Source organism: Dermochelys coriacea, chromosome 1, assembly GCF_009764565.3.
Source record: "Dermochelys coriacea isolate rDerCor1 chromosome 1, rDerCor1.pri.v4, whole genome shotgun sequence".
In the NCBI taxonomy this organism is placed as follows: Eukaryota; Metazoa; Chordata; order Testudines; family Dermochelyidae; genus Dermochelys; species Dermochelys coriacea.
This window is the reverse complement of record NC_050068.2, coordinates 165,865,456-165,880,636: the sequence shown is the minus strand read 5'-3', so window position 1 is coordinate 165,880,636 and position 15,181 is coordinate 165,865,456. Positions and strand designations below refer to the sequence as shown.

Below are 15,181 nucleotides of genomic sequence, written 5' to 3'. Positions count from 1 at the left end.
CTGTGTATGCCACTTTGAGGGTACAGATGCCACATTCCACACACTTGCCTGAATTTGGTCCTATGTAGACAGGAACCTTTCATATAAATTACGTATAAAATTCATTGTCATGCAACAACACCAAGCTCTTTTTTTTGAAAAGTTAACAAGTGTCGCAGTAGAAATGGTTAGTGAGCTACTTGATTTCAGTGCATGAGTTAAAATGACTCCTGTTGTTGCAGAGGAAATGTAGAACATGAGGGAAGGACTGAGCATAGCCTTTTGCTGTTCAGCTGATATACGTTGTTTAATAATTGGCTGGTGCTAATGACCTGGAAGTTTGCAGCCCCCTGTCTAAATGGGAAAGCTTAGGAATTTAAATAAATATCTAAAAACACAAAGCAACTAAAGGGGTGACTGTGTTTTTACTACAAATTGTTTAATGAACCTGCCAACACAATAAATAGAACCAGTGCCTCTCAATGTGTAAAACAATGGCATCATAGAATGAATCCAAGGCTTTTGTTCGTGGAAGACACAAGTGGTTATTGTATTGTGGAGGTAATAGAGAGAGTGGTTTTAAGTGTATATTTTTAAAGAGATTGTCAAGGTTGACCAGAGGCTGGAAGCGGTGCTCTTTTTTATTTTTATTTATTTATATATTTATTTTGGAGAACTTAACCTGCTACTTTTCCTTGTTTGGTTAACTTTTAAGAAACTTGTGCTGGAATTGTGACATCTCAAAATGTAAGCCCAATGCCATACACATGTCTAAATCACTTACAAAGGTCACATTCATGGTTGCTTGTAAATTTCATCCTCAAAAACTTCTGAGCAAATAGACAAGAAGAAGACTAAGTACAGCATGTTCAGACTAAGCTTTCAAGTCCACTTAACAGAAGTGTTTTTGCCCCTTTGATAGCCATATCTTTGTATCAACTTTTGTCTGTCATCCCATAAAAGGAACTGGGAAAGCAATTAGGTCTCAGTGGAAAAAAGAACAGCTATTTCTCTGTGCTTAGCTGTTGTGCCTCAAACAGCTTATCAGTTGGTACTTACATCCCTTGATTTATTTTGAGGTTATTTGTACAAGGTCAGAGCTAATAAATCATTGGTCTGTATGATGTCAACCATGCCTCCTTTGTTTCTTATCAGGTGGCAGTAAAAGTTATTGACAAGAAGAGAGCCAAGAAGGATACCTACGTCACCAAGAATCTGAGACGTGAGGGGCAGATCCAGCAAATGATCCGACATCCCAACATAGCTCAGCTGCTGGATATATTGGAAACTGAAAACAGCTACTACCTTGTCATGGAGCTGTGCCCTGGGGGAAATCTAATGCACAAGATCTATGACAAAAAAAGACTGGAAGAATACGAAGCACGCAAATATATCAGGCAGCTTATTCTAGCAGTGGAGCATCTTCATCGGGCCGGGGTAGTTCACAGGTAAGGTAGAAAGAGCTGCCTGTGAGAATTTACCCAGGAGCATTTAAATGATGATAGATTTATTTATTTATTTTTTTAAACTTTGATATAAAATTTTCTGTTCAGGTTTGTAGCTAATCTTGATGTTCCTCTTATCCTAGACAATAGTGAACATCTGCCCACCTGAGCCCCAGCAAAGTTCTTAAGTATGTGTGCAACTTAAGTAAGCATGAGTAGTCTCATTGATTTCACACACTGAAAGTTATGCACATGCTTTGCTGAAGCAGGGCCCTACTTCTACTCTTTATATCTCGAGCTTTGCATCTTCAAAGCACTGTACAAACATAACTTGTCTTCCAGCCATCTCTGGAGGTAGGTAGGTATAGTCTCACTTTAAAGATGAGATACTGCAACAAGGAGAGGTCAACTGACTTGCCCAAAGTCTCACATTGAGCCAGTAGTTAAAACTGAATTAGAACATGGTAGTTCCTGGTTCCTACTTCTCGGCTCACTCCATAAGATTGTTTTGCTTCCCAAAATTTCCACATGATTTAAAAATCAAAACAAAACACAGAACTTGGCACATTTCAGTCCATGTCACAATCTCTTCTGAGGATAAATCCAGAATTGGCATGGCAAGAGCATTGCAAGAATCGAGCAGAGCGCTGTTAGAGAGGAAGGATGATCTTGTTAAATATACATACATATAGGTTCAATTCTTGGCTCTGCCTCAGATTTCCTGTGTGACCATGGGCAAGTCACTTAGGCCCAGGTCCTCCAAGGTATATAGGCTCCTAAGAGGATCTGGGCCCTAGTGTTTCTAAGTCTCAGTTATCCACCTGTCAAAAGGGAGATAAATATAATTCCTTTCTCCCACTTGTTGTCTGTCCTTTCTATTTGTGTTGCAGTCTCTTTGGGGCTTACAGTGTGTGTATACAGCATTTGGCACAATGGGGGCTGATTTCAGCTGAAGTTTCTAGCATTACGGTAATAAAAATAAGTGTGGGAAAAATTATTTCCTCTACTGGTTCCATTGCAATAATTAGGTAAATTGAATGTACTGACTCAAGTTGAAATAGAGCCATAACATGGAGTATTGTCCTTGCCCTTGTGAAAAGTGCCACAAGTGGTCTGGGCCTTGATTTTTAAAATTTTTTTCTAAAAGTATAGGCAGGAATTGAGGGAGCACAGTGTTCCTTCACACTACATTGAGGTCCACATTGTGCCTTTCAAGGATAAAAGTCTCAAGTTGGGGCTCTGGGAGAGGAAAACTGCAAGGATTTCCTCACTGAGATTCCTGTGTCATCTTTTTCTGAGGGTGAGGGGCTGTGTGCCTCTCCTGTCCTCTTGTGTCCCTCTCCTGCTCCAAAACCTGGCTGATCTCAAGGATTCATGGGAGGCCAAGGTTATCCATGAAGAGCCTCAGTGGTGGCTCTGGCCTCATCTCCCCTCTCTCAACTCCTCACCAGCACACATCAAAGGGCGTCATGCTGCTATGCACCATCTGACTGCAGCGCACCCAAAGAGGGGAAATACGACCTGGGGTATATTAACTTTTCCAGACAGGTTTCATGGGACTGAAAGGAGGAGGACTCTTCTGCACAGAGAACTCTCCACAGGGGCTAGAGAAAGTAGGGGAGCTGCCCTGGAACCACCCAAATTCCCATCTACATGGAGGGGCTGAGCTCCATGCATGGACGTGCAGATATTGGAGGGCACGATCTGTCCCGACATTAGTCTACTATTTACTTAGAAGAAAAAGTGCCACCTACTGCATGACTAGTACCAATATACTGCCCATAGCTTTTCCTTGGAAGTCTCCTATAATAGTGACCAAGTACACCACTCCAAGTAGTGACCAAGTCCAAACCTGCTTAACTGATACAATTTGGCAGGATCACAATCAGTATAGTTGTAAGTATTTTCTGTTTAGGCTTAACCATTCAATAACTTGTCTTTCATTACGAATGTGATATTTGGAGTATCATAAAGAGACAAGAAAGTCCACTGGAAGGATAATTAGAATTTGTTGCATTGGATCTCTGTTTGCATAAGAAAGAGAAATGCTAATAGCTGCCTCTGGAGTTGTCATTCAGCCTGTTGGGCTTTGGGCTATAGAAGCTCTGAAAATAGACTGCTCAATCAGAACCATAAAAAAGGAAAGAAAGAAAGAGTGCGGAAGTCTGATTCATTCTCACCCTGAATGCAATGACAATATTCTCTTGTTGTTGTTGTTTTTAAAACTGTTTCAAAAATAGCAGCACTCAAATCTATTCTGTGATCTGTGGGTGTTCACATTCCCTGTTTGATAAAGAAAACACAGCCGCTGGGGTCTTATGTGGGCTGACATTGTTGATGCCCCTTTCAGAGCTGGTTCTTTTGATCATTCATCCTCTTGAATGGAGATGGGCATTTAAAGCAAATTGCTGAATATTTTGTTCCAAAAATTCACCAAATTTGTCATCTAAATTATTCACTGAATATACTCACAAATTATTTTCCCGGTTCTGTAAGCTGGGTGAAAAAAATTAGTTAAATAACATATTTGAAATATTATAATGAAACTCAGCTAAGCTATCTGATGGATATTATTTAGCCAGCTCCACTGATGATAAAGTCTCGGTATGGTAAGAAATCACTCTGATCTCAGGATCAGATATGGGACCCTGAATTCAAAGGAAATGTGTCTTTTAAGAGTAGGGTGACATGCGAACAGTTTATAATTCAGAAACTCCAAGCAGCCTCATTTATTTTAGAGATCAATAAATTGCTTGTGTATATGTATTGTAAGTGATGTGTGTTGCCATAGACACATTCCTTCCTAGACCTTTCTGATGCCAATACTGACTGGTGAAGGATGCAGATGGTAAACTCCTCAGTGCAGGGACTGTCTTTTCCTGAAGGTGTACCCAGCACTGAGAACTCTCTAGCCGCTACAGGAATACAAGATAATATATACCTTAAATATAACTTTGTGTAGAAAAATTGTGATCATTGTTATGATGAGAAGAGATGGTTGTTGTTAAAATTGTGCAAGTAGCAAGCTCAAATATGACTCAGATAGGAATCTTTATCTTTCCCTCTGACAGAAGAAAACAAACCCAAATGGCAGTATATGGTGAAGCTTTCTCTTTTCAGAGGGTGTTTACACAGGCCTTCATGCTGTCAAAAACCAGGATGAACATTAAGCCCCTTGGGAGCGTAAGGACAACAAAGAAAATGAAGTGAAAGCCTGGGTGCTTGCAACAGCATCCCACAGGAAATTCTCAACAACCTTTTAAAAGTAATTTGAACAAAATTCAATCCTATTCAGTGCAATTACTGTCAGAATGTCAAAGAAAGGAATTTAATAATGTACTGGGAGCAAAGATAGCTTTCTGTATACCCTGTTTTTTTTATCTTTCTTCTTCATGGAAATATATTCAGACCTTCTGTAAGGATTGTGCAATTTAAAAAGATCAGAACTGTTGAAGACAAGAGAAACATATATGGATGGGAGTGGAGTATCTATATTTTTTCATCCACCCCCCCCCCCCCAAAAAAAAGAGCACATTGAGAAAGAGTGGAGGTAGTGTCCTAGAATTCGGTTGTTTAGGACATCATAAGATTCATGCGTTGACACCCCTTGCTTGATGTGTTAGCTTTGATAACTTTCATCCTGTTAATTTTAAGTGCAAGTAATCTGGTGGCTGGTGCAATATTTATGACAAATCTTTGCATTAGAGAATAATGTGTCCTTTTGAAATGCAAAGCTGGTTTGTCTTTCTATTTTGTGATATATTTCAAAGTTACCATTAGTCATTCTCTGTTGGAGCACAATGTCATTAACAAACTAAGCATTGCTTTAAGGATGTCAGTCCAAATTCCCCTTTCACTTACACTGATACTACCACGTTGACTTCAGTGGTCTTGGGCCCAATGTATATTATTTGATAGCAAAAATGGTCTCTTTGGAATGTACATAAGCATTATAACTGACACATATCTATGCAATCTGCTGCCTATTTCACCTCCAGCTCTTCTTGTGGCTATAAAGTGGTTGAGGGTGGGTGGATTAGTGTTGGGTTAGTTCTTTTCTTATTTTGTGATTGAAAAGGTAATGCAGGATGCATCCACCATTACTATTGCTTTGCAGCTGCCTGCTGATAACAAACCATTGGCTTCCGGCAAACACATTGACTCCCTTCCCCCACCTCTCATAAAAATAAAATGCAAAAGAAGCCTGAGTTTCTCTGTGTGACACCTGCAATGGTAGTGAATATTTATAAACTTATTTTAAGCTGCTCAACTAAAGACTTGAACTACTGGCTGGAATAAGGGTATCAAAAGTTGGCCCTAAAGTTATGCATGAAACAAACAAACAAAAAACCAAAAGAGGGAAGCGTATTTTCAAAAACAGGGAATGATGACAGCAAGTTCATAGTTTTGCAGCGCAGGAAAATATAAATATACTCTGTTTCTCTGTATTACAGTAACAGAGCTTGGTCTGTGCTGAAGGTCTTACCATTTCTAGACCTTAGTAACTAGCAGTATTGCCAGCACCAAGTGTTGTCTCAGCCCCTGCAAAATCAGGAGATTTAAAAAAAGAATGTTGGGTTCTTTTACTTAAGCCTCCTGGTTTCTGAACCTTTAGGCCCAGGCCGTGTGTTCAAGCTTTTCACTCATGAAGGCTGGAAACTTACTTTTGTATAAAAACAAACAAACCAAAACATGAAAACTGATATTTTCCCATAATCTTATGCCACCACTCCAGGAACCTGGACTTTAAGGAACACACCAAAAAGCGTGAAACTCTTGCCAAAATCGCAAAAGTCACAAAAATTGCAACATTGACCTTGATCTTGCAAAGATTTCTGTATGTGCGTAGCTTTACACACGCTGGGTAGTCCCATTGATTTCAGTCAGGGCCAGATTGGTTTCTGTGTCCCTCCGTAAGTTGTATATGCGCTGTGTGTCTTGGCCATTTTAAAAGAACCCTTGGTCAAAGTAGATTAGATGTGTGTTTTGTTTTTAATTTTGTTTTTTACTTTCTGTAAATCAGCACAATACGTTTTCCTGCTCTCTCTCTCTCTCTCTCTCACAAATACAGCTTTGAGTGTCCTCAGTTCAAATGAATTATCATGAACCTTCTCAGCTGAAGATATAATTTGGACACACACATTCACTCAAAACAGAATTAACAGAGCAGAGCAAAAGAAAACAATACAGAAACTTCAATGCAATAACAGTCAATCCTGTTCCTGGAGGGTGAGCCCAAGCCAGGCATAAAACCAGCTGTGATCAAACAGAGATAAATAGCATGTCAACTCCACCTCTCCCAAGGCACTGACCTATTCATTCACTAATATTCTATTCTGTAAGTGCTCTGTCTGCTAGGAAAGGGCCCCACACTGACTGTGTGGCTCTTTTCCTGAAAAATTTCCCATCATTACTAACACCACTGCAGCTCCATTGAAGCATCAGAGGTCAAATGCCAGAGACTGCCTGGAGCCTTAAGCACCATGTTATCTAACGCTGCTTAGAGTAGGTCTGTGTGGTATAAATGCTGGCGGGTGCCTTGTCTATGTTAATGCTAACACTCATACAGCATAAGCAATGGTGGGACATCTTCCAGCAAAAAAATATAGTGTAGACAAGGCTCCTCTGGGGTACTCTGCTTCCTTCTGCAGCACCTCAGACATAATTTACTTGATGGGAAAGGCATGTCTAACTAATTGGAGCCAAAGTTCACTTGCTGGTAGATAATAAGCTGGATGTTTTTAAAAGTCATTTTGTTGTTGATTTTTGGGTTCATCCACTGAGGTTAAAAAAGGAAACATGCACTCACTGGGCCTGATCCAGCATCTCCTTTAGTAAAACCCCACTCACTTCAATCACTTTTTAAGTGATATGCTTGTAATAATCTAAAATGGAATATTAATGAAAAAATCCTTGTTGGGAACTATCCCTTTGAAATATAAACAGACTATAGGGACAAGAAGGGACCTTACCTCAGTTACTACCACTTTCTATTGACCATATTCCTTTTAAAATATTCTCCAAACGTACCCCTCTCCAGATTTGCTATATTGTTATCAAAAAGACTGATGCCAAGGGTGTGTATGCATCTTCTCCATGCATATTGAACAGGGTCATTGTACACCGAGTGGGCTTACTCATTCACATGCTCAGAGTACACATCCCTGAAAGCAAAAATGACTGTGGGGGTCTGGCTTGATTTGGCAGGGAGGTGGGTGTTGCTTTGGTTTCTGATTTTACTGGTTTGGGTTTTTGTTCTTTATTTCAAAGAAGGATTAAAAAGAAATAGAACAGCTGTCAGTTATAAAAGAGGCAATAATCATTTCCACTGTCAAAATGCTGAATTGTTCACCAGGTAAGGGCCAGTCTACACTAGAAAATTAGTTTGACCCAGCTACATCACTCAGGAATACGAAAAATCCACCCCCCTGAGCGATGTAGTTAAGCCAGCATAAGTCCCCATATAGGCAGTGGTAGGTCAATGGAAAAATGCTTTAGTCAACCTAGCTACTGCTCTTGGGACATGGATTAACTACAGTGATGGGAGAATCCCTCCTGTCGGCGTAGGTAGTGTCTACACTTGACACACTAGCGTTTAAAGTGTAGGCAAGCCCTAAGTAGAGGTATACTAATCTAGTTCACAGTGCTGCATTTTAAAAAACTTTCAGATTAACAAATTAGTGGTACATATGGACTACTAGATCAATTACCATGGACTACTAGATCAGTTACCACTTACCGGTAAATCTGTTGAGAATGCAGACATATGGGTAAACAGCATGGATTAACCAGGTCTGACTGCACTCTATGGTACAGCCTGTCTATTTTTAGCTACTTTATTTTTCTCTCTGCCTATGTCACTTTTACTTTATCTGTTTTTATTTTTCTTAAACTTTATTTCTTTTACATGTCTTTAGTTGTATGTATTTTTAGTCTTTCTATTCTTTCACTCATTTATCTCATTATTCTAATTACCTTTGTGGCTTTTTTATTCCTTCTGTGGGTGTTTTGCCTGCTTTTCACTGATTTTCAGCTTTCATTTCATCTAGCAATTCTCTCTCCTTTTTAAAAATCTTACCTCTTTCTCGCTAATACTTTGTCTTAATCCTAAAACTTCCTTTTAACTTCCAAATCATTTCTCTCCCTGTTCAGAGATGTAGTATTGTTTAGTACTGGACAATTCACTATACTGCATGAAATTCTGTTTGCTTCTGCTGATTTAATACCAGATCAACTTTTTTTCTGGTGCTTTGCCCCTGTTAATTCCGAGTGGTCAGTATCTACCTGGTTGTTAAGTATATGACAGCCTCTCTGAAAGTCTGTGTACAGCTATCAGACAATGAAGAAATGAGATGTAGATATCTAAGGCCCAAAGGGTAAGGGCTATAATTTTGGAAAGGAGACACTGTATTCTTTATAGGTTTCAGAGTGGTAGCCGTGTTAGTCTGTATCAGCAAAAAGAACGAGGAGTACTTGTGGCACCTTAGAGACTAACAAATTTATTTTAGCATAAGCTTTCGTGGGCTAAAGCCCACTTCATCAGATGCATGCAGTGGAAAATACAGTAGGAAGATAGATAGATATACAGAGAACATGAAAAAATGGGGGTTGCCATTCCAACGCTAATAAGAGTTATCGATTAAGGTAGACTATTATCAGCAGGAGAAAAAACACTTTTGTAGTGATAATCAGGATGGGCCATTTCAAACAGTTGACAAGAAGGTGCGAGTAACAGTACGAGGAAAATTAGCATGGAGAAATTGTTCTTAGTTTGTGTAATGACTCCTCTACTTCCAGTCTTTATTCAAGCCTAATTTAATGGTGTCCAGTTTGCAAATTAATTCCAGTTCTTCAGTTTCTCGTTGGAGTCTGTTTTCAAAGTTTTTTTTGTTGAATAATTGTGACTTTTATGTCTGTAATTGAGTGTTCAGGGAGGTTGAAGTGTTCTCCGACTGGTTTTTGAATGTTATAATTCTTGACAACTGATTTGTGTCCATTTATTCTTTTGCATAGAGACTGTCCGGTTTGGCCAATGTACATGGCAGAGGGGCATTGCTGGCACATGATAGCATATATCACATTGGTAGATGTGCAGGTGAACGAGCCTCTTATCGTGTGGCTGATGTGATTAGGTCCTATGATGGTGTCCCTTGAATAGATATGTGGACAGAGTTTGCAACTGGCTTTGTTGCAAGGATAGGTTTCTGGGTTAGTGTTTTTGTTGTATTGTGTGTGGTTGCTGGTGAGTATTTGCTTCAGGTTGGGGGGCTGTCTGTAAGTGAGGACTGGTCTATCTCCCAAGATCTGTGAGAGTGAGGGATCGTCCTTCAGGATAGGTTGTAGATCCTTGATGATGCACTGGAGAGGTTTTAGTTGGGGACTGAAGGTGACGGCCAGTGGCGTTCTGTTACTTTTTTTGTTGGGCCTGTCCTGTAGTAGGTGACTTTTGGGTACTCTTCTGGCTCTGTCAATCTGTTTCTTCACTTCAGCAGCTGGGTATTGTAGTTGTAAGAATGCTTGATAGAGATCTTGTAGGTGTTTGTCTCTGTCTGAGGGGTTGGAGCAAATGCAGTTGTATCATAGAGCTTGGCTGTAGACAATGGATCATGTGGTGTGGGCTGGATGAAAGCTGGAGGCAAGTAGGTAAGCATAGTGGTCAGTAGGTTTCCAGTATAGGGTGGTGTTTATGTGACCATTGCTTATTAGCACCGTAGTGTCCAGGAAGTGGATCTCTTATGTGGAGTGGTCCAGACTGAGGTTGATGGTGGGATGCAAATTGTTGAAATCATGGTGGAATTCCTCAAGGGCTTCTTTTCCATGGGTCCAAATGATGAAGATGTCATCAATGTAGCACAAGTAGAGTAGGGGCATTAGGGGACGAAAGCTGAGGAAACGTTGTTCTAAGTCAGCCATAAAAATGTTGGCATACTGTGGGGCCATGCAGGTACCCATAGCAGTGCCGCTGACTTGAAGGTATACATCGTCCTCAAATGTGAAATAGTTGTGGATGAGGACAAAGTCACAAAGTTCAGCCACCAGGTTTGCCATGACATTATCAGGGATCTGTTCCTGACGGCTTGTAGTCCATCTTTGTGTGGAATGTTGGTGTCGAGGGCTTCTACATCCATAGTGGCTAGGATGGTGTTTTCTGGAAGATCACCAATGAATTTTAGTTTCCTCAGGAAGTCAGTGGTGTCTGATAGCTAGGAGTGCTGGTAGCGTAGGGTTTGAGGAGAGAGTCTATATAGCCAGACAATCCTGCTGTCAGGATGCCAATGCCTGAGATGATGGGGCGTCCAGGATTTTGAGGTTTATGGATGTTGGGTAGCAGATAGAATACCTCTGGTTGGGGTTCTAGGAGTGTGTCTGTGCAGATTTGTTCTTGTGCTTTTTCAGGGAGTTTCTTGAGCAGATGGTATAGTTTCTTTTGGCAACCCTCAGAGGGATCAGAGGGTAGCGGCCTCTTTTTATGTAACAAAATGCTTTAAGTGTAAAACTCAACTCAACTTTAACCATGAAACCATGTCCACTGCTACCATAATTCATAATATCAATTACTATTTCTGAATCTTGTAAAGAAACAGTTGAGAATGACAAAAAGTTGTTTCATCATTTCAGATGCTCACACAAAACATTTTATTTCTTTCAGAGACTTGAAGATAGAAAATCTGTTGCTAGATGAAGACAACAATATCAAGCTTATTGGTATGAAACTCTTGACAATGCCAATAATTGAAATCTGTGCAATCATATAAAGAGAATTTTTTAGTCCTCACAATCCTCCACGTGACAACACATAATGGTGTTACAGAGAGATTCTGAGAGAGTGCAAATAGCATCCAAGCTGTTGCTGAAAGCACCCTGTGAAAAATGTTCCAGTGAATTCAGATTTATTTATTAAAGGCCTGATCCGGCAGCCTTTACTTAGGCAAAGCTGCTATTGAAATCAATGGGAGCATTGTCAGAGTAAGGATTACTGAAGAGACCCCACAAAAATAATTTGTTTTACCCTGTTAATTTCATATTTATTAAGTGCTGGATTCTGCCCCCAGATGCACATGCTTCTGCTGAAGTCAGCAGGAGCTGTGCACACACACAGCAGCTGGCAACATTTGGTCATCTGTTTATATACAAAAAGAAAAGCAGTACTTGTGGCACCTTAGAGACTAACAAATTTATTTGAGCATAAGCTTTCGTGAGCTACAGCTCACTTCATTGGATGCATTCGCGAATGCATCTGATGAAGTGAGCTGTAGCTCACGAAAGCTTATGCTCAAATAAATTTTAGTCTCTAAGGTGCCACAAGTACTCCTTTTCTTTTTGTGAATACAGACTAACATGGTTGCTACTCTGAAAGCTGTTTATATACAGTAAACTCATTTCCAAAATCAGATGAGAAATTGATTTAGAAGCGTGTTTAAAAAAATAAAATCAACAATGGACTCTTGATTGTGTTAGGGCACCCATTGTATGCAGTGCTTAATTCATTCAAGTCCTGAGAGATTGTAGATTAATCATCTATGAATATATTCTTTTTTCACTGCCTCTGTGTAACTCCCATTAATGTTAATGTGGGCATTGAAAGGAAAATATGCCCCTTATTAAAGAACATCTGTTTATATTTATTTCCATGCCTACACATTTTATAGCAGCAGTATTTTTAGTTGTCTGCTTAGAAGCCAGATTCTTTCTTTCACTCTTTCTTTGAAAGAGAGGTTTCATCATCTCAAACTTGATGAAAAGTGTTGACTAAACTTAGGTCAAAAGGTGCGCCAGTTCATCTAGATGAATGATACACATCTCTGTGCAAACAAGAAGGGACTGCTAATATATTTTAAAATATCCAAAATCCACTTAGGAATTCAGTGTTTTGAAAAATGGCCATGACTTTTTAGTCACTACATTTTAGTGAATCAAGTAACTCTGGAAAGATAATAGCAAAACAAAATGTTGCATTGCCTCAATTGCAGGTCAAGAGGATATTGATATGTTACCATGAATTATTCATCAGTAATGATGGATACCACCCATTATCTCAGTTTAGCAGCTAAGTGAGACCAGATGGTTTGTAACACAGTAATGAGAACATCTGATGGATTTAAAGAATTTCTATAACTTTCTTGTTATTTGGTGTTTGATTACCCAACAGTACATACACTTGATATCCCAATACAGACACAGTCAGATGATTGATATTCAATATAAAACTGGTGTGCCAAAACAAAAGAAAAAATTTCCAAACTGTTTCCACAGTCTTACTTGCTTCAGTTGCATAAGTAAGGTCTCTTCACAGTGCGTGGTGTGGAAAGGATAGGGAAGGAGATGTTTAGATCTTCCTTAAACTAGCTAGCATTAAAGTAAATTGTCCTCTAGTCCTCACAACTAACAACATCTTAACAGTAGCAGATTGTGCTCAGTATGTGTTTTTAAAACAAGACAATTAAATCCCATTGTCCAACTGTATATGTTATAGAACATAAAGAGCTTTTTATTAGATTAATAGTTTATTAGACTAAAAGTAAAAGCAGATTTACAGTCAATCCAAACAGCTCTTGTTTCAGGTTCTCCTATTCTATAAGGAAATCCTTGGATTTAATTTTCTTGAGAAGGCCACTGTTTGATGAAGCAATCCAAAACAGATATGAGTTATCTTTTAAGTTATCCACCAATCTGTTGGCTAATATGTCTCCTCTGAACAATTCTTTATATGACACCTGTAGTGATGGGTCCTGATACCTTAGCGACACCAGTTGAGGGCAACTGCACTTGTATTCCCCCTCTATCATCCAGCCAGGATGTCCACTTTCAGGCTTCCAGCTCTCCAACTGTTGACTCTCTTGCATGGAGACATGAGTCTCTCTCCCTCTTGATGAGGGTATTTCCAGGCCACACAGCTCCCTGCCTTCACTATAAATTCCCTAGCAAAGTCAGGCATCTAAGCCAGCCTGCTTTACTTTTCTCTTTAGAAAGAGTACACAGTGTAATTGCCACATTAGTTACCACACAGCTCTTTCTAATCAAGCACATTTACTCTTAAGGTAAAAGCACTACAGAGAAAATGGATTAAAAACAATAAAAGAACCTACATGCATACTAATCAGCTTACGTCACTCTAACAAGGCTTCTGTCTGGTGAACAGTCCTTCAAACCTTAACCCCGGGGTTTTCCTGTGGTTACCCATTCATAACTCCTTTAGCTCAGAACAAGCACTCCCATGAATCTGTTAGTTACTCCTTTATGTAGTTTGGGCCTTTTGATCCTGGGAATAGGTGATTTGTAGACAAAGGTCCCATCCCCATGGTAAAACTCAAAAGATCAGGTCAGGAGGTGGGCATTTGTATTTCCCTCCTCCCAAGTATTTCCTAGGAAACCTACTCGATTAACAGCTCGTTCTTGTCTTAACCCATTATTTGAGTCCTTTGAAGCTTATAACACTTCCCAAGGTTTGGATTAGTCCGGTGTCCTAGACAAGTTACATACAATCCCATAACAACACAAACATTTTTAATACAATGAGCTCCTAAGTTACTTAAACTTAATTCAGTAAGTTTTGTCCTGGATATTGCAGGAAATTGTCATACCTCTTACAACACACAGACAAGTATTTCTGAAAATTTTATTCTGAAACCCTTATGGCAGTGGTTTTTAACCTGTGGTCTGCGGACCCACTATGTCTTAAGATTTCCAAAGGGGTCCACGCCTCCATTCGAAATTTTTTAGGGGTCCACAAATGAAAAAAGATTGAGAACCACTACCTTATGGCCTTGATTCGTCATTCCATTGGAGCTACGTTTTGGGTGGAACAGAGAAAAAACTGGTTGCAGCTCCCTGATTCAGAACCCCTGGCCCTGGTCCAGGTTAGGGCACAGAGGCAGCTCTAACTTACACCAAGTGGAGGATTGAGTGTAGTGGAGATCCCTGTCCTGTCCCGGCCATGCCCTCACATTTCCCTTCTGTGTAGGGGAAATTCTCCACCAGCTGTCTTTGGCTGGTTGAAGACTGACTTGTGTTGCTTGTGCGGCACAAAATGGCCTCAGTGGACAAGAGAATCTGCCCCTCCTGACTCCCCTGTGCAGTCTCTCATTTAGATGATACATGATAATGAAATGTTTTATATCTCCATAACTATGAAAGGTCTCTCAGCAGAGGCTGTCATTGAATGGATGCCTCCCAGCAAGGGCTTCTGAGTGCCAATGAGTCAGATTTGGAGAATTAAGCTCTCCTTTGTATTCATGAATATGCAGAGATAACTTATGTTAAGCTCCTTGGGGCAGGGACTGCAGTCTGATGTGGAATAAGACTCTGGGAATTCAGTTCCCATTGGAATGCATGAGTAAACAGGAACTTTCAAAGTCAGATGAATGTATTAGGTCATCGCTCTTCAATTAACCAAAACATTTTTTATTTTTTTTACTTTGACCAACATAAGAGTTATATTCTCTATTAGGTGTCAGTGTGCTTGGCATTATACAAAACACAGACAAAGACAGTGCCTGCCCCAAGGAACTTAATACAAGTTATCTCAGTAACAGAACACCTCTGCTTACTCACGCATACAAATGAGAGCTTAATTCCTTAAGTCTGACTCCTGTTCTGCATCACACTGCCAAAAGGATGGCTTCTGATTTTGTCAGTTCTTCTTTGCTCTGTATTAAGATGATTTAAAGTAAGTTGTTAGTGATTTGTATTAGGTGCATTGGTTATATTCTGTTATATATATTCCTTTTATTGCATGAAGTGTCGCCCTTGTCAGCTGC

General features: G+C 39.8%; 1 protein-coding gene across 2 annotated transcripts in view; it reads left to right on the top strand.

The window, feature by feature from the left end:
- HUNK (hormonally up-regulated Neu-associated kinase) overlaps nucleotides 1-15,181 on the top strand; it is an 88,872-nt gene that overhangs the window by 31,099 nt on the left and 42,592 nt on the right. For both annotated transcript variants that reach the window (XM_038388163.2, XM_038388162.2), the window contains exons 2-3: nucleotides 1,135-1,427; nucleotides 11,074-11,129. In XM_038388163.2, coding sequence (XP_038244091.1) covers nucleotides 1,135-1,427; nucleotides 11,074-11,129 — 349 coding nt within the window. The remainder of the gene's footprint in view (nucleotides 1-1,134; nucleotides 1,428-11,073; nucleotides 11,130-15,181) is intronic.